This window comes from Hyaena hyaena, unplaced genomic scaffold (genome assembly GCF_003009895.1).
Source record: "Hyaena hyaena isolate Hyena2069 unplaced genomic scaffold, ASM300989v1 scaffold_943, whole genome shotgun sequence".
Taxonomy (NCBI): domain Eukaryota; kingdom Metazoa; phylum Chordata; class Mammalia; order Carnivora; family Hyaenidae; genus Hyaena; species Hyaena hyaena.
Genome location: NW_024081575.1, coordinates 1 through 19955, shown reverse-complemented (window position 1 = coordinate 19955; position 19955 = coordinate 1). Strand labels below are relative to the sequence as shown.

The following is a 19955-nucleotide window of genomic DNA, read 5'->3' as shown; positions in this document are numbered from 1 at the left end:
AAATGCGATCAGCAGCAACAGTCACTGGCCAGCAACCTCTCTGGGGGTGAGGGGCTCTGCTTCCGCCGGGATGACCTCTCCCTCGAGACAGCACCGCACATCTTCTTTGTTTGAGGGTTGTACTGAGATACCAAATGTGTCTTGCTCATTCAAGCTGTACAGTCTCAGTTACTGATGTACTATCTGTCAGAGTTTATTCTTCTGACCAGTAGTAGTTTACCAAAGGGCACAGTTTAAAGTCAAGCAGTCAAGCAGAGCGAAATTTCTTCTAACTTCTCTCTCTTCAGTTATGTTATCATGACTGATTGAGATGACTCAGTGTGAAGAGCATCATGATAATGAGGAGGGAATAAATAGGGAATCTGGTAAAGCAGCGCTTCTCAAAATGGGCTGCCATCTTTATAGGAAAAGTAAATTCCCCGGGTCCCCTGGGTGGCTCAGTCTGTTGACCTTCCGACTTGGGCACAGGTCATGATCTCAAGGTTCGTGAGTTCAAGCCCTGCATCAGGGTCACTGCTGTCAACGCAGAGCCCACTTTGGATCCTCTGTCTCCCTCTCTCTCTCTGCCCCTCCCCCACATGCGCATTGCTTGTACTCTCTCTTAAAATAAATAAATAAACTTTAAAAAAGAAAAGCAAATTCCCTATTCTTCCCTGACACAATCCCCATACTACTGGATCAGAAACCCCGGGCCTGGGATTCTTTTTCTTTTTTTTTTTAATGTTTATTTTTGAGAGAGAAAGACAGAATGTGAGGGGGAAAGGGGCAGAGAGAGAGGGAGACATAGAATCTGAAATAGGCTCCAGGCTCTGAGCTGTCAGCACAGAGCTTGATGCGAGGCTCGAACTTTGGAACAGCGAGATCATGACCTAGGCTGAAGTCAGACACTTAACTGACTGAGCCACCCAGGCACCCTAAGGATTCTTTAGTCCTCTAGAATTTAAGAAACACTGTTCCAAAGCACTTATTTTGAAAATGTGGCTTTACCTAGAACAAAGAGGGTCCCCAACACTGCCTGAAAATTGGAAATAAAATGCAATATATAATTCTAGACTCTTAGTTTTTATATACTGCTAAGGGTTAAATATGAGTAAACTGAAATGAACTGATTAATGGTTAATCATAACCTATATTCATAACATAAGGTCAATTAGAGTTTATTAATTAAACCAGTATTACCATGTATTTTTTTTAATTTTTTTTAATGTTTTATTTATTTCTAGGAGAGAGACAGAGAGAGAGACAGCGCGAGCAGGGGAGGGTCAGAGAGAGAGGGAGTCACAGACTGAAACAGGCTCCAGGCTCTGAGCTGGCAGTCAGCACAGAGCCCGACGCGGGGCTCGAACCCACGAACCGCGAGATCATGACCTAAGCGAAAGTCGGACGCTTAACCGACTGAGCCACCCAGGCGCCCCATACCATGTATTTTAGAAATATGGTAGGTTTGGGGCGTCTGGGCGGCTCAGTCAGTTAAGCATCCAACTTTGGCTCAGGTCATGATCTCACGGTTTGTGAGTTTAAGCCCTGTGTCAGGATCTGTGCTGACAGCTCAGAGCCTGGAGCCTGCTTCAGATCCTGTGTCTCCCTCTCTCTCTCTGCCCCTCTCCGGCTCATTCTCTGTCTCTCAAAAACAAACAAAGTTGGAAAAAATTGTTTTTTTTTTAAAGAAAAAAGAAATACAGTGGGTTCAAGCCCCACGCTGGTTATAGAGATTACTTAAAAACAAAATCCTAAGAAAACAAATTTGATTGCAAAACCCCTACACTGGAAAATAGTGGAAAACTCCATGGTTTTTTCAAGAATGACAGGTGATTATCAGTGCCTCAGCAGGATGCATCCTGGTGTTGACTGGGAGGCCAGATTCAAAAGGAAGAATTCTGCCTTCCTAGGTAAACAATGGACTCCTGCATCTAGCAAAAACAAACAAAAACCACACACACACACACACACAAAGCCCCAGTAAATCAGGTTTTTAAAATAGTTTCTTAGCACATATTCTGAAAGATTTTCTGAAAGAAGAGGTTGAAGGAGTTTGGATGGGATGTTTACAACTCATATATTTTCCTTTGTTTTCTTTCCTTATAGTGGGGTCAATACCACTTACAACACACTTTGTTCTCCAGGATCCGTGTGCCCAAAAATAGCCTTCCCTCGCTCCTGCCGAGAGATGGTTCCCTCAGAGTTTGGCCAGCACCCAGGTTGTAAAGAATTAAAGGATTTGAGGTAAAGGGAATGTGTTAGGCCTGGAGACAGCCCCTTTTCCCTGGGTTTTTAGGACAGAGACATCTGGCTGCTTCCTCTTACTCATCCCTCTTACCTGACTGCCCTAAGTTTATCCTTAACACCATGCCCTGTGCACCAGAGAGGCGGAGTGCATGGAGGAAGACGTGGGGAGGAGCTGGGTGGGGACCAGCCCTGGGAAACACCACTGGATTGAAGGAGGAGGCTTCAGAGAGGGGCCCCTGAAAAGGGCCATTCAAGACTTGGCTTCCTGTCTCCTCCTTCAAGACTCTTCAACTCAAACCAACCCAGCTCCTGACCTTAATCTCAGCATTTACCAATTTAATTTTTATTCATTTATTTATTTTGAGAGAGAGGGAGCGAGTGAGCAGGGGAGGGGCAGAGAGAAGGAAAGAGAGAATCCCAAGCAGGCTCTGCACTGTCAGCACAGCCTGATGCAGGGCTGGAACCCAAGAACCATGAGATTGTGACCTGAGCCTAAACCAAGAGTTCGATGCTTAACCAGCTGAGCCACCCAGGCGCCCCAGCATCTCTACACTTTATAATCTCTAGACTCATTGTTATTGCCAATCACCAACATCTTGACTTTTTCTCATTTCCAATAGTTAGAACCTTTACCTTTGGAATCCCTTTGAAATGCTGATTGATGTCTGGCTCCTGAAGCCTGTCCTTGCCTATGTCTGTTTATTCACATTTGTCTATGCTCACAGGTGTCATGTTCCCACCTTAGACAGGGCCCCCCAACGCCGGCCCCCACCAGCTCACCTCCTCCGAGACAGGTCTGTTATCTGCAACATGGAAGGCGGCGCAGCATTCCAAATAAACAAAAGGGTCTCGTTTATTTGCAGCAGGAACCCTCACAAAGTAGGAGATGGGAGCAAACAAAAACACCGCAGGTCTTGCTAACCTGTCTTAATTTACTGAAACCTTCGCATTGTTTTCTAAACTGTTTTTGCGGAGACTTAACATTAAAAATACGAAATTTAGGGGCTCCTGGGTGGCTCAGGTGGTTGAGCATCCAGCTTCAGCCTAGGTCATGATCTCACCCTCACGAGGCCGAGCCCCACATTTGGCTCTGTGCTGACAGCTCAGAGCCTGGAGCCTGTCTCGGATTCTGTGTCTGCCTCTCTCTCTGCCCCTCCCCCACTCGCTCTCTCTCTCTCTCTCTCTCAAAAATAAATAACCATTAAAAAGAATATGAAATTTGGGACAACTGGGTGGCTCAGATTCTCTCTCTCCCTCTGCCCCTCCCATAATCTCGTGTGTGCATGTGCCCTCATGTGTACTCTCTCTCTCTCCCAAAACATTAAAATTAAAATTAAAATAAGGATATGAAATTTAAGGTTGTAGAGAATCCAACAGGGTTACTGTATTCTGATATAGATCGTAAGAATTTATTCCAGGACGTGCTTTCCTGTCTGAGACGTCGACCGCTACAACCCAGGGTCTGGGAAAGGTCCTTGGTTTACCGTTTCATGCATCAGGTAAGTGATGTAGAGACGCTCAAAGATTGCGGGGACTTGTGTGCTAGGCCACTAAGCTTCATAAGTTAGAATACTAAGCACAGAGAACAAGATGACATGACATGTGATAAGATGCTATTGCCATGGCCCTAAGCCTTCTCAGAGATGGCCGTCCTGTGAGGAGGAGGGACTAAGCTCCCAGCCAGGAAGATGTGGGCCCTGATCAGCTCAATCTGACTTCTGGGGAAAAAGAAAATTACCTAATCTCTCTTATCATCAGTTTCTTCATCCAGAGTGTGAGGTTTGGGATGTCCTAGCCAGCCAACTGTAAAATGCTCATTCTGACCATTTCATATGAAAACCTACAATCCTCATAGCCGTCCTACAAAAGAACATGTTGTACATACACGTATTCAGAAGCGTTTCAGATTTCTGTTATATTATAAAAATCATGTTTAAATTTCGATGGAGATAATTACGTATTTTATTTTTCTTTTCAGTGATATGTATTTTATCTCCTTAAACATGCCCTTTCTGGCTACCGTACATACATCCCAAGGTTGTTAATGCAAAGGGCTATGGGCTGGAAGCCATACATATTTGGTCTGAGGCTCCACTGCCTTCCCGCTATTGTGGGTGTAGTTTTTCTGTCTAAGAGGCTTTGCCGTGGCATCCCAGAGACCAGGTGTGGCCACATCACAGCATGAGACCCACATATACAATAATAACCACAGTCTGACCCCAGAAAAAGACGCAAGGGACATGTATCGAAAGAAGAAATAGAATTTTATGTTGCCTGTTAGATTTAGAAACCATCAGAAGTTTTATTTGAACCTAGTTTTCTATAAACAGGGTGGCAGCGAGGCAGCGAGAACCACTGAGTCCTGAAGATGTTATGGAAGAAGGCTCCGGCGCCGGTGCAGAAAGCAGCCATCGGACTGTGCTTTTTGTCCCCTGCATGATACTCTGCAGCAGGTGGGGCTCACCTTTTCGTGTTGTTCTTGTTACGTTCCTTTTCCCCAGGTTTTCTGTTGACATCATCATTTTTGCTTTACCTCTTAAAACTTGCAAACTGATGTGTGTGTAAGCGTTGCAGAAGATGGAAGGAATAAAAATTCATTCCTGGAAAAGGACCCATTTGCTGTTGATCAGTGGAGTCCAGAAGAGCTCAAAGGAAGACTCTCTTTGTGGGTCACTTTGGATTCTGCTGGAAACAGACACCAAGAGGGAATCAGACATATGAGTGATCTGCCCGGGAAACGTGGCGAATAAAGAAAGAAAGTGGCGAATAAGGAAGCAAGAGTAGAAGGAGAGCGCATTCTAACTGCGATGCGGGTCTGACATGAGAGGGGAGACGGGGAGAGGCAGGATGGAGCAAAAAGAGGCTGAGACTGCAGAGCAGCCCTGAGGATGCCAGGCTGAGGGGGGCTCCTGAGCAAAGGCCGCCCGCTGGGGGACCCACAGCAGGCGGGGAGAGAGAGCCCTGTGCTACCCTCCAGTCACTGGCTGGGAGAAGCCTGGGGAGGGCGTGGCCCAGTCTGAAGGCCAGGGAGGGGATTCTCTCTCTCCCTCTCTCTCAGCCCCTCCCCTCAAAACAAATAAATAAAATTTTAAAAATATAGTATTCTTTGGATACCCAGGTCACTTATAAATAAGATAAAACACTGAAATTAATTACTAAGCATAATTTTAATGTTATGCGCTTTCTTCTCTAATTTTTACATGGTACAGAGAAGCTACAGTCTCTTTACTCACCGCAACATTTTATATTAGTATTTATCTTTCCATCTATGGCACCCATCTTTTCAGATGCCTGATCTCTGGGTCTCTGTAACAACCGATCTGAGAACTGAGGTCAAGAGATGCACCCCCATTTTATTTAAGAGACAAGTTCATAATTAAGCAGTTATACTTAAGGAACATATTGGACTCCTACTATTTTGAGAGATAACTTTCGAACACTAGCAAAGTTGCAGAAAAATGCACAGAATTCCCTGTACCAAGTTCCCAATTTCCCCTCATATTTCTATTTTAGCTCCTAACTTATGGTATAACTTATAATTCCTTTCTTATAGGTTTTTTGGTTGCCCTTGAGTTTACAACATGCATTTTTAAGTAGTCTAGGGCCACCCTGAAACATGTAGCATTACACCACTTCACGTGTAGCACAGGGACCTTAAAACAGAGGATTGCCAGTTTCCCAGCTCCCTGTCCCACCCATGACATCCCTATCATTCATTTCACTGATCCAGGTTCTGTAACTACATAATACTTTGTCACTATCGCCACTTTAAACAGTTATCTTTTAGAAATCAATTAAGAATCAAAAAATTCAAGGATTCCATTTTACCTTCATTCCTTCCTTCCTGGAAGCCCTTCCTTTATGTAGATCTAACTTTCTAATCTTTATCATTTGGGCCATGTTTAATGTTTGGCAGTAATGTGGATGCCAGAGGTTTCAAATGCCTCTAGTGTTCTTGGTTTTTGTCTCCCCTCTTGATTTTGGGCTTCCCTAAATACTCCTCTTCAGAGAGACAATTTCTCTTCCAGTTCTTTTGGCTATAATGCACTCTTACTAGAGTGGTGTCATGGAAGACTGTTAGTGTCATAGTAGACTGTTGGCATCATGGTAGACTGTTGGTGTCATGGTAGATTGTTGGTGTCATGGCAGGTTGTTGGTGTCATAGTAGACTGTTGGTATCATGGCAGACTGTTGGTGTCATGGCAGACTGTTGGTGTCAGTGTAGATTGTCAGGGAGAAAAGGCCTTCTATAACTTGCCAGTGAGTCCCAGTCTATAGTGGGCCTCTGTCTGAGACTGTGACCTTCACAGGTTTTTGTAACTCTGTCGCAGGGACATACCTCTCTCCCTGTGCCCTTGCTCCTGTCCATAACTGAATTGCACTCTGGCCAAGTTCTTTCTCCTGGAGAGTATCCTTCTGTTCTATAGAAAGCTCTGGGCATGTTTCCAAATAATTCCTAACCCCGCTACTCCCTCCTTGCATTCACCCCTCCCCAGAGCCACCAGGGCATCTCAATCTTCACCGTGAGAACCTACAAGGGTCCTGATAGGGAAGCACCAAGACTGTGGCCTCCAGGATTTATCATTCTTTTTTTTTTTTTAATATATATTTTTTTAATTTATTTCTAGGAGAGAGAGACAGCGTGAGCAGGGGAGGGTCAGAGAGAGAGGGAGTCACAGACTGAAACAGGCTCCAGGCTCTGAGCTGGCAGTCAGCACAGAGCCTGACGCGGGGCCTGAACCCACGAACCGCGAGATCATGACCCAAGCGAAAGTCGGACGCTTAACCGACTAAGCCACCCAGGCGCCCCCAGGATTTATCATTCTTAATGAGTCACAGAGCCTCCAGCAATTTGTCAAAACTATCATTGAAATCTTCCTACCAGCCCAGGGCTACAGGGGTGCCTGCGACAGATCTTAGGATGTAGGACGCAGGTCTCAGTTCCTAGCTTTCCGGAGGTGCCTGCCCCTCCAACCTAGTTGGTGGCAATTAGCCTTGAAATCTTGGTTCTCTAATGAGTCCAAGAAAAGCTATTGATTTCCAATCTGTCCAGATTTTTCTTACCGTAAGGATAAAAGTGATGACTTCTAGAAGTCACTTCCCTTAATATTACCATCTTAAGAAATGAACATTGGTACTATACTGTTAACTAAACCACCGATTTTATTCTGATTTCACCAGTCTTCCCACTAATGTCCTTTTTCTCTCCCAGAATCCAAATAAGGATAACACATAGAATTAGTTATGTATCAGCTTAGTCATCCTCAATCTATGATACTCTCACAGCCCTTTCTTGTTTTATGTAACATTTTCAGTTTTGAAGTTCTCTCATTTTAGATTTTTCTAATACTTTCTATAGATTAGACTGAGCTTATGGTTTGGGCGACCTGTAACACAAAGGTGAGAACCCTGAGGGAGTACGTGACATCAGCATGACTGATCACTGGGCTGTTAGCTTGACCGTTGCTTTAGGTGCGGCTGCCACATTTCTCCTCTGTAAAGACACATTTTTTTTTCCCTCTCAAATCTCTGTCAGTTAGAAGCCGATCACTAAGTCCAGTGCACACTCAAGGGGAAAGGACTTAAACTCTACTTCTTTGAGGCAGGAATATCTGCACCTGTATTATTAATAATTTTTCTGTTATTTATTTTTATGGTCAATAATTTATATTCATATAGACTCGTGGACATTTATTTTATTCTCTGGGATATGACCCAATACTTGCTTATTTCTTTTGTTGCTCAGTTTGTTAAAAAATTTAACAAATTGAGCAACCTTTGTTGCTAGTTCAACCTTTGTTTGGGCTTATAACTTATTCAGCCTGTGTCTGTCCTAAGTAAAGTAATGCTGAGCTCTTCTTTCTTTCTGTGGGTGCCCGTCAGGTTTTAGATTTCATGTTGCTCGTTTTTCTATAACCTCAGTTCTCTGATGGGTTCACCAAAAGTAATTAATTTCCAGCAATGCTCTTTCCAGCTCTCTGTGTCTCTGAAGTCATTTGCTAGACTGATATCTGTCAAACACACCTTTCCATTTATCCATAAAAATGTCTCAGAAAAATCACTGATAAATCAAGATCCAAGAGCTCGCATGAGAATAATGGGTGTATAATTACAATATAATTTCTGACCCATTGGTTCTGTGTGCTTTGAAATGTTTTGATCCAGGATGGTGTCATAAGAAGATAAAAATAGAGAGATTATTTCTGAGCGTCACTTCAGTTCTCTCCCTTTGCCTCCCTCTCCTTTCTCCCTCACTCCCAGACCTATTACACACACAAGAACCATGACTCTTGGCTTGTTTTACATCCACACTATCAATCATGCTCTTTGGCCTTACAGCAATATGCTCACTCCCTACTTTGTCCTCAGTGGAGAATATAGTAAATTACCAAAAACAGAAAGCTCACATTACTCCCATAAAGTATAGTTAACAAGCAGGGGGAATGTTCATGCAACACCTTCATCAATCAGCCCCATGCCAAGGCATAACAGCAAATATCAATGGCAAAAAAATAAAGGCTTTTAAAACGGGCACACTTCCAGGAACTTAGGAAGAAAGGAAACCTGCATTTAGGACTCAAGAGAGGTTGAAAGGTTGAAATAGGTCAGGAAGAGTAAAACTAACACTATATCATAGATATGAACAATAACCTTAGGAAAAACCCATTACATAATACACCTGATAGATGCTGATGAATTAGTTTGGAAATGTACTGTCTTATATGATAGAAAGACACTATAAAAATGTTGGGGCGCCTGGGTGGTGCAGCCAGTTAAGCATCCAACTCCTAATTTCAGCTTAGGTAATGATCTCTGAGATCATGGTTTTGAGTCCCACATTGGGCTCCATGCTGTCAGCTTGGGATTCTCTATCTTCCTCTCTCTGGCTCTCTCTCTCTCTCAAAAATAAACATTTTTTTAAAGACACTATAAAATATATTCTGGAAAGGGATCCAATTTGGCAGCAAATGAAGACCCTACACTGATCTCTTCCCACAGACACACCAAATCTATAGCTATGTTTGGATCACTTCTTTGTGAAAAAGATGTGAAATCTAGACGAACTGCTTCCCCACAACAAAAGATAAGAGAGTCTTGAGACATGTAGGAGAGGCAGACGTGGTCTTGGCAAAAAAAAAAACAACAAAAAAAAACCAAAAAAAAAACACTCAACCCCCAGTGTCCCAACACATGATGGGGAGGGATCTCACCAGTCTAGTGCTTCTTCTGGAAGGAGGGGTTGGTCCCTGACATCAGGCACCCCAACCCTCGTGATCTGCACCACAGAGATGAGCTCCCAAAGATGCCCGGTTTAGAAAACCATGGAAGCTGCCATTCCAGGACCCCCAAGTGCTATAGGAAATAGAGATTCTCCTTTTAAAGGGCTCATGTTCGGTCTCACGGGGAGATCCTGTTCAAAAGCATCAATTTTAAAAGTGCCTAGACTGTATGTCAAGGAAATTCTTTTGCTCCTCTGAGGGTATCTGCCAGAGGGGCAGGGGAAAGTCAGGGAACTCTCAGTAGGCTCTGACAGATACCATCTGTGGGCTCTCTACCAACTCTGCTAGCACAGGTAGGCACCCCTTTGCCTGATTAGGGCTAGTCCACTCCCTGGCTAGGGCAGGCTCGTGGGAACAGTCATGGCACTTTCCTGCCCCCAGCCTGGGACCTGGGACAGGGCAATCTCTTGCAGCATTGCTGACAGTGATGAGTGCATGCATTCAAGGCATTATCCTGTTCTCTTTCTGAAGCCAGAGAGCATGCTTTGTCCCCTACTCATACCAGCTGCCTTGATAAAGTCAGTAGGCATGTGCAAACCACACGGAAGATGCCCCTTGTCTTGGGCCCCTGATGGCCAAGGGGGTTGGCATTGCTGAGCTCCATGGGACTATAACAACTGGAAAGACACTTCTTGGCAGGCCAACGGCCCCAGGGCACTGCCCAGACAGCAGACAGAAACACACCCCCAGTCTTCCTGTGAAAAAGGCCTGTTTACTTACCCTTCAACCTGAGGGACAAGCTTCAGGTTTCTTAGGCTCCCAGGGAATGTAAGCAGGGAGACACCATCCTTGGGTAGCCCCCTGGCCTCACTGTAGCTCTACCAAACATCCCAGCAAGGACCTTATACATTTATCTAGGGCCCTGAGTTTTTAAACTGCCACCCAGGGACACCTCCAAGTGTCCCAATCTGGAGTCCAGCTGGGTTTATGATTGTGGCCCCACAGGACTGTGTATATTTTCACACTTTAAAAACTTCTGCCTGAGGTTCTGGCTTCCAATCAGCCTGAAACTAAGTGTTAAATTAGAATCCTCTCCTTGGAACATTTCCAGATCTCGGCACACCCTCAACAGTGGGGCCACAGCAAAATAAATCTGCCTGTTTAGACAATGACAAAAGGTAGGAAACTACCAGGAACTAGAACAAGGGTGAGTGAGAAGCTGCCATCTCTACACATGGCAACTCCTTCAGGACTGAACGTTGTTTTTTTGCCAAATATAGAGAAACACAGAAAGTCCAGAAAAATGAGGAAATGGAGAAATATGTTCCAAATAATTGAACAAGACAAAACTTCAGAAAAACCTTAATGATATGGAGAGAAGCAGTCTACATGTAATGAATTCAATTTGCTGTTCATAAAGATGCTCATCCAAGCTGGAAGAAGAATTCATGAACACAGTGGGAACTTCAACAGAAACAGGAAGTATGAGAGAGTACCAACCAGAAGTCACAGAGCTAAAGAATACAAAAATTAGACTGAAAAGTACACTAGAGAGATTCAAAAGTAGAGTGGATGAAACAGAAGATAGGGTCTGTGAGCTGGAAGACAAAGTATTGAAATTCACCCAGATAGTGTGGCAAAAAGAGAAACAAATTTAAAATATTAAAGATAACTGGGCACCTGAGTGGCTCAGTTGATCAAGCATCTCACTTTGGCTCACGTCATGATCTTGCGGTTCATGAGTTCGAGCCCCACACCAGGCTCTGTGCTGACAGCTCAGAGCCGAGAGCCTGCTTTAGATTCTGTGCCTCCCTCTCTCTCTGACTCTCCCCTGCTCACATTCTGTTTCTTTCTCTCTCTCTCTCAAAAATAAGCAAACATTAAAAATATATATATGAAAGATAAGAAACCTATGGGGCAACATCAAGCAGAATAATGTTCAGACTAAAGGGATCCCAAAGGAAGAAGAGACAGAGAAAGGTGCAGAAAACTCATTTGTAGAAATAATAGCTGAAAACTTTCCTAACCTGGAGGAGAAAACACACACCCAGGTCCAGGAACCACAGGGAGTTTCAAATATATATATATAAAAAAAAAGACCAACACCAAGAAACATTATAATTAGAATGTCAAAAGTTAAAGAGAGAAAATATAAAAAGCAGCAAAAAAAAAAAAAAAAAAAAGCAATGTTTCTGCACCAGGGAAGCCCCATTACACTATCAGCAATTTATTCAGCACAAATTTTGTAGGCCAGAAGAGAGTAGCATGACATATTCAAAATGCAGAAAGAAAAAAAAAATTCCAACCAAGAATACTCTACCCAGAGAGGTCATTATTCAGAATTAATAGGGAGATTAAGAGTTTTCCAAATAAGCAATAATAAAGGAGGTCATTACCATTAAACTGGCCTTATAAGAGATGTTTAAGGGACTTAAACTGAGAAGAAATGGTGTACTTAATAACAAGAAAATATATAAAAGTAAAGTCTTAACGGAAAAGGTAATATATAGTATATACAGAGCAAAGGTAGAGAATAAATTACTTATAAAGCTAGTATGGTTAAAAGACAAAAATAGTAAAATTAACTACAACTACAATAATTATTTAAGAGATCCATAAAATAAAAAGAGGTAAATGTGACATCAAAAACATTAAATGTGTGGGGAAAGAAGTAAAAATGCAGACGTTTAAAATATGCTTACATTTAAGTTAGTGGCAACGTAAAACAGAGTTGTATACATAAGGTGTTATATGTGACACTCATAGTAAACAAAACAAAACTCAGACTCATAGATGCAGAGAAGGGATTGGTGTCTGCCAAGGGGAGGAAGGAGCCTAAAGGTCCGGGGGGGGGGGGGGGGGGGGGGGGGGGGGGGGGGGGGGGGGGGGGGGGGGGGGGGGGGGGGATGGAGCTGCAGAGCTGGGTGGGGTATGCTCCCCTCCCCCTCCCTCAGGAGCCCTTTGTGACCAGCCCACGGCTCTGTGATGTGATGTCCCCAAGTACAAGCTCAGTGCTCAGTCATGTGAGGGCAGCAGTGGGACCAGGCGCTAATGCTAATGCTTCTTCCAGGAAAGAGATGGAGAATATTCTCTTGGCTCTGAAAAGCATGAGCGCCGGTTGGCTGAGCTCCAGCCCCTCCTCCTGGACGACGGGGACCACCTTCGCCTTCCTGTGTGGACTGTGGCTCTTCCTCCTGCTAATCTCCTGCTTCCAGACTGACCCGTCGTCCTCACCACCACGTCGGAAACGCAGACTCAGCAGAAAGGTAAGGAAGCCTGGCCCGGGCCCGGCAGAGTATGATGCTGTCTCCTTTCCCGTTACTATTTCCGCTTTCCTGAGTCCCTGCAGAGACTCCTGGGATGGGAAAGAACGGAACGTGTGTTCTCGGGAAAGAGGGAACGCCATCCTTCCGGGGACAAGCCAGACCAGGCCGGCTTAGAGAGGGCGGGGGGGTTCTCCCCGGAGACCCCAGGCCAGGAGGCCGCGTGTGGTAGAGGCTCCGGGGCCACGTCCCGGGCAGTGAGCAGAGGACTGAGGCCAAGCGCTCCGTCTCCAGCGGAGGACCGGCCCCCAGCCCTGGGCCGGCAGCCCCCTCCCCGGGGCAGGCGTCCCGGGAGAACTCTGCCCTGCGGGGGCTGGTGGAGGGCAGCGCCGAGCCCGGGGGGCCCCAGCAGGGCCAGCGGTGGGGCCCTGGCCTCGGGAAGCAGGGTCCCACCCGAAGGAGCTGAGATGCACCCGCAGGTCCGGGAATGTTCCTTGAGCAGAACAGGGACCGAGAAATTTCTCGCAGAGAAAATCCTTGTGTACATTCTTCAAGTAGAAAAACTGAAAATACCCACTTTGAAAATGAGTAAGAAGAAAGAAAGCCAACCCCCCCCCCCCATTAGTTGAAGGTAGGAAGTCACGCTGCTCATGAACACGGAGCATCTGCTGCCGGAGAGGAGAGACTGGGGGTCCCAGCCCCTCCCCCCCCCATGCTCTCTGTCTCACCAGCAGGTAGAGCTGAGGCGCAGGAGCATCAGAGACAAGAAGAAAAGCGAACTTCTGAAAGGTGAGCGCCTGCCACTCAGCCCTGCGCCCCTGGCTGGTGTCCCTCCAGCGCCCATCCCCACCGTCTCCAGGACACCCCGGTCCGTCCCTCAGGAAACAGAGCCCCGGAGGCGCCGGGGACCGAGGGCGGAACCCCGACGCCTCCCAGATTCTGGGCCAGAACAAGCCCAGGGGCTGGACCCGGGTGCCGCCCGCCAGGACCCCGGGACCCCCGGCTCCAGCTGTGGACAAGTTCCTCTGGGAGGCGACCGGGCCTTTCTCACCCCCCCCACCCCCCCCAAGTCATGAACGGGGAAGCTCTTTGTAAAGGACGAAGCTGTCCCCACGAGTCTTGTTGTCACTGCGAGACCATGTGGCCTTGGACACTGATGTCTGGGGCTCCCAAGTCTAATCCCCCAAAGGTCTCCCCTAAAGAGACATAGCCCCCAGCCTCCTTGTAAGACCCCCGGGGCCTGGCCTGCACCTCTGTGACCCGGTCTCCTGTCTCCAGCCTGCAGAGATTGTCTGCAAGAACTGGATGGGGTTCGGGACCTGGTTTCCCTTCTGCAAAGGTAAAGAATCTGCCCCCTTCGCTCCCGGGTGGGCTTCTCAGAGCCTCGGGTGGGGCCCCAGGCCTGTGGGGGGCGGGGGAGCCCTGGGGACGGGGAGTGACACGGCCCTGGGGGGAGGGGCAGTGGGAGCACTGTGCATGGTGGGGTGGGGGTGGGGGGCCCAGAGGGCCGTGCTGGCCACCCCCGGCCTGGCTGTCCGGGCCGCAGCGTGTGCCTCCTGTCTCCTGCAGCCACCGGGGGCGGCGTCCTGACCACGGAGGCCTCCCCCAGCCCTTAGGGCAAGAAGGCCCTGGGGACGTGTGCGAAGCGGCACCTGCGGGAGCCCAGCGGCCCTGCGGGGGGCCCGTGAAGGATGTGGCGCCCACCACGCCCGGGTCGGCTTCCCCCACGCTCCTGGCCTCCACGCCGTCACCAAGCCCACCGACCTCCTCAGTTTCTGTTCGTTCGAACTCCTCCCTGAGTCCTTCTTGGCTACCAGAGTCTCTCCTGCCCCCCGATGGCTTTTCCGCCCTGCCCCTTGGTCCTTCCCCTTCCCCGCCCTGCCTCCCGTCTCCAGAGGCCGGCCCTCCACCCCAGACGGCCTCCCCCACCCCCCCGCGGCCAGACTCTACCTTAGCCCTCCTTCCGTGCAAGGCGTTGGCACTGCCACTGAATGCCGTCCCTCGGAGCCCGTGCTGGCGCACCGCCGGGTCAGCCGCTCCCCTGCCAGGCCTGGGCCGCCCGAGCTGTCCCGGCCCGGCCCTGTCGTGGTGGTGGGCGGCCCAGGCCTGGGGCCTGTCCGCCTCAACACGCCTGGAGTCGCGGCAGGGGCCTCCGGCCCACCGCCACCCGGAGGCGTTGTTCTGGAGGGACCCCAACACGCAGGCGGAGCCTGGCGTCCTCTCTTTCATCGATCCTGACGTCCAGAAGCTCCTGGAGATTCTCATCACCAAGAGATCAGAACTGAGGATCTGGAAGGAGAAGGAAAAGGAAGAAGGGTCAGACTCCCACTTGCACCCTTTGGGGAGCGTGTTCACGTCACCGCGGGGCAAGCCGGACACCGTGGGCTGCCGACCCCTCTGGAGCATGCAAGGCGGGCCCCAGCAGCTGCTCGGCCCGGAGAAGCCTCCATATCCCGAGGTTCGGGGGGGCCGTTTGCAGCCGGTATGTAGCCAGCTCTTCTGGGGTCTCCCCATTCTGCACAGTGAGTCCTTGGTGGCCACTGTCAGCCTGACTGGTTCCCCACTGGACTTGACGCCTGTCATTTTCAATGAACCGTCTCATGCCTTATCATTCCAAATTCAGGACAGCGTAGCTTCTCATCCGTCACCGGCCCAGCCCTTCCCTCACACTTCGGCCGAGCCCCAAGCCTTGACCCCAGGCTTGACCCAGCCTCAGGACCCGCCTCCGGCTCAGGTCGAGCCCCAGGCCCAGCCCGCACCCTCTGTCCCAACGGGACTGCCTTCTCTCCCGCCCCAGATGGCCGGGGAGGCAGCTGACCCTCCAGTGCAGGATAACACACCACCTTTCATCCCAAATGCAATTCAAAACCTGGAGAGTCACTTTTTGAAGAAGCAACTAGAAAGGAGCAGGACTTTACCCTCTGTGGTGAAACGATCTCAGGAAGTCTTCAGCCAGGTCCTTCCTGACTTTCCCCAGGACAGCGAGGCCCCCCAGACCCCCAGGACAGCGTCCGTCCTTCCCTGCCCCTCAGGGGACTCGATCGCCCCTGAGCTCCGGGAACACCTAGAGCAACACTTTTGGAAGAAATCCATGAAGCAGCAAGATGGCGGGACCCACAAGATCCAACACTCGGTGGAGCTGAGCCGGCCCCACGGCGAGCTCCCGAAGGCATCACAGGCACAGAGTGGAAGCCGCCAGGCTGCCCAGAAGACCAGGCCCAGGCGCCCAGCAAGGACCATGCCAGGTAAAAGCCTGGGCAAGGATACCGGGCCCAGTGTGGGGGGCGCCGAGAAAGATCTACACAGGAGCTTGACCAGCTCTTCACTGAAGGTTTCAAGAATAAGCTCTGAGGGGTCAGACTTGACGAAGCCCCGAACGAGCGGCCCAGACCAGAACCACCCAGAAAAGCTCCTGAGAGCCCATTTGGGCAGGAAATCAGGGCAGATCAGAGAGGGTCAGATCCCTGTGGGCATTCATCAATCCAGGCTTGGTGTCAACCATGCCTCGGACCTTCCTGCCAAGCCAAGTGCTCACAGAGAAACTGGAAATCTAGCATTTTCCAAGTGTCCGGAGCCCTGTGTGAACATCTCCCATGATTTTTCCATCCTCAGTCCATACACTCAACGGATGCTGGAGGCACATATTATAAGGTTCCGGGTGAAGCACAGATGGGGCCTACCCCTCAGGGTCCTCAAGCCTCTCAGTCTCTTTAAGTTGAAAAAGAGCTCAATCTTTCCACCGCCCTCCACTCCCTGCTTGGCCACCTGTCCACCTAAGGCCCGGGCGAAAGCCAAGTTCTTGGAAAACCCGCCTCAGCCCCATCAAGGAGGGGTGGTAATAACAGAAGAGTCCGTTCCCACCTTGAGGGCTCCCCTTCTTGCCCCCCAGCCTGCGCGTGAGGAAGTCCAGGCTGGGCAGGCCCTGGGCAGGTCCTCCTCTGGTGACGGCCGTGGGCCCTCGGGGGTCCCTCTGGCTGGACGGGAGGCCGGGCCACACTCTCAGACCCCCACATACAGCTTCGTGGGCAGAATCTGGCACAGCGAGATCGGCGCGGGGGCTCTTGAGAATCTCAGCTTGGAGGCAAGTCCAGGTCCAGCAATGGCCACAGATGAGCCGATGAGGGAGAGCGGGGGTTGGACTTCATGGGACTCCTGCTGCAGCGTAAAGGTACTAGACCTCGGCTTAGAATCCCAGTCTTCCAGGGCCAGAGAGGGCTCTGCGTGGGGAGACTCCCTGGACCCCAGTGAAAGCATCCATGCGGATGTGAGAAGACTGGGGTCGTCCGGGAGCAGCCAAGGCCTCTCAACACCCACAGCGTTGGCGGGTCTAGGCCAGGACAAGCCTAAAGGGGTTGAGCTCCGGGGGCTGGCGGGGTGCGCAGGGCCCGAAGGCCGAGGCGGCAGCGTGCTCCTGCAAGACTGTGAAAGGGGAGTGCTCCTGCAAGACTGTGAAACGGGAGTGCTCCTGCAAGACTGTGAAACGGGAGTGCTCCTGCAAGACTGCGTCTCCAACGAACTCCTGGAGGGCTGCCGCTCCGACGTGCTCCTCGCTGCCGACGTCTTGGCCTCTCACGGCTCTCTGCCTGGCTTCCCGAGTGAGTCCAGCACAGACACGTCGACTTCCCAGACGATCCTCCACTTCAGAGCGAGTGCGCAGAACAGCGAGGGGCAGCGGGGGCCCCTGAGGCCGCCGGGCCTCCGGAAGACCCAGAGCGGCCGCCCGGACCGCAGAGACGACCGCTGGAGGTTCAGCCTGGGGGGGCGTGACAAATGGCTGGCGGAGCTCAGGGCCTTCCAGGCCAGCGTGATGCACTGCCCTCCCCGGGACCAGGAGTCAGCAGAGATCCTGAGAAGCGAGCTCGGTCAGCTCCTGCCCAAGGAGGCCGCTCCCCCCGAAAGCCGCTTCAGAAGGCGGATGAGGCGCTTCCTGCAGTGGATTTTTCCCAGCAAAGGCAAAAGACCGGAAGATTCCCCGCGCCAGGGCGAGCCGGCCCCCACCCCCGCCCAGAGGCCGGGGTCCGGCTCAGGCATATCAGTTGAGGACGACAAGACTCAGGTGCTCATGACAGCCATGGGACACATCCTGGAGGAGAAAACGGTGCCTCACCGGGGACTTAGAGCCTCGGAGTTCAACTGGTGCAAGCGGGAACTCCAGGCACAGGCCGGGCCCGGCGTCTGCTACCACAAGGTTCTCTCCTACCAAGAGCAGAGGAGAGTGATGAGAGAGACAGCCTCCAAGGGCCACGGCTGTCCTAACAAGGCCCCGTGCGTCAGGGGCAGAGACAGCAAGTGGGCCTTCGTACCCCAGACGCTGGGGTCCCCAGGCACACCCTGCCACCACGGGCCGATGGGGGCCAGAGCCTCAGGCCGCCCTCACCACCCCCACTGTCCCAGGCACTGCCTCCTTCAAAAACACGTTCCGTCTGGCCATTCAGCGTGTGCAGCTCACGCCTTTCTCGGGAAGACACCTTTTCTCCAAGAACGAATGCATACAGTACAGAGAAAAACGTATTTTTCTCAGGTCAGCACATCGTCTATGGACTAATGGCTTCTTCATACCACAATTTTTATTGTTTTCCAAAATATATGTTTGTTTTTCTCACGAGAGGAGCTGGCCTCTGTCTGTGCTCTGTCAGGGGTGGGGGAGGGAAGGAGTGGGTCAGGGCATGCTCTCCCCCAGTGCCTGCTGTGGCTCCCAGAAGGGACAGGGCCCTGGAAGGAAGGTGACCACGTGGTGTGCTCCAGACCCCGCTCCCTCACACACCTTCGGGTTCCACACAAATGAAAGAGGAGCACAACCTGGAAGCCCCCACCCCAGGATCTGGCTCCGCCCATCCCGGTCTGCTCTCTCGCTCCCTCTCTCCCTTTCTCTCCCTCCCTCCCTTGAACCGCAGGGGACTCTAGGCGACCATAGGGGAGGGTCTGCAGAGGCAGAAACCCCTGGGCCCCAGGGCGCCTGGAAGAGAACCTCACATCAGAGCGGGGAGCACAGTTTGGAGGCCAGGCTGGGCCTGAGGGCAGCGGTGGGAGAGATGCTGCCCCCGCACCCCGTCGCCTGCCCCAGGACCCCTGATGGAGCTGGGGTGCAGATGGGCTGGGAGCCCCCCCCTTAGCTCAGCGTCACCCCCCTGCTTTCTCGCCCTGGACCAGCGCCGGAGGAGGACGCGCTCCCAGCTCGGGGGGTGAGCGGGCGGGGGGCGCCCTGCCCCGGGGTGCGGTGCCCCGGGAGCCCGCGATGCCCGCTGCCACCCGCCGGCCCCGAGGGGGGAGCCGCTCCGGCCGCAGGGGCCTCTCCGCAGACGGCCAGGGGGCACCGGCGTCCGCCGGGGCAGGTGCCCTTCTGCGCAGCCTCCTGAGCCTGCGCGGCGCCGGGGCCCGGGCGGACGGGGACTTAACGAGGGGCCCAAGGACGGCCCCCAGGGAACGGCGGGGGTCGGGGTGGGGCCTCACTCGTGGGGTGGACAGTCCCGCCCCAGGAGAGGCCCCGTCCAGGTGCAGCAGGCAGGGCCCTGCCCCCACCCGTCAGGACCCCGCATGTGGGCCGGGGACCTGGTGCCGGGCGCGGCGGGCGGCACAGCCCTGCTGGGCCACCGCTTCTCTCCGCGGCCAGGCCCTGCCTGTGGGCTCTGTCCCCCGAGGCAGCCCCCCGGGGGGTGGGGGGCAGCAGTGACCATGCAGCCAGGACCTGGGGGGACCCAGCGGTGACCGAGCAGCCAGGACCTGCGGGGGGGCGGGGGACCCAGCGGTGACCGTGCAGCCAGGACCTGGGGGGACCCAGCGGTGACCGTGCAGCCAGGACTGGGGGGACCCAGCGGTGACCGTGCAGCCAGGACTGGGGGATGGGGGGCGGGGACCAGGACAGAGAGCACCCTGGGTCCTCGGGAGCTCAGGACAGGGTGGCCCGGAGCAGGGTCCCTGAGCCCCTCAGGGGCACCGAGAGGTGGGCTCGGGGGGCGGGGGAGCTGGACGGGGACCCCGCAGGCCCCTCGGGAGAAGGGCTGCAGGCAGGAGGCTGAGGGAGCCGCAGGGGACAGGAAGGAGCCGGCCCGTGCCCTCCACCTGCCGGAGGCGCAGTAAGGTGGGAAAGGGACAGAGCTCCCCGCGCTGTGAGACCCCCACAGAGACCCCCACAGAGACCTTCACAGAGACCCCCACAGAGACCTCCACAGAGACCCCCACAGAGACCTCCACAGAGACCCCCACAGAGACCTCCACAGAGACCTCCACAGAGACCTCCCACAGAGAC

At 51.7% G+C, this 19955-nt stretch overlaps 1 protein-coding gene across 1 annotated transcript in view; it reads left to right on the top strand.

The window, feature by feature from the left end:
* The window catches only part of LOC120223057 (spermatogenesis-associated protein 31E1-like), a 31591-nt gene extending 13337 nt beyond the window's left edge, over nt 1–18254 (top strand). Inside the window, exons 5-11 of the mRNA XM_039221107.1 lie at nt 2086–2223; nt 3645–3725; nt 4557–4679; nt 12517–12712; nt 13441–13498; nt 13988–14048; nt 14279–18254. Coding sequence (XP_039077038.1) covers nt 4600–4679; nt 12517–12712; nt 13441–13498; nt 13988–14048; nt 14279–18254 — 4371 coding nt within the window. The 5' untranslated portion in view covers nt 2086–2223; nt 3645–3725; nt 4557–4599. The remainder of the gene's footprint in view (nt 1–2085; nt 2224–3644; nt 3726–4556; nt 4680–12516; nt 12713–13440; nt 13499–13987; nt 14049–14278) is intronic.
* Nucleotides 18255–19955: the final 1701 nt, after the last annotated feature.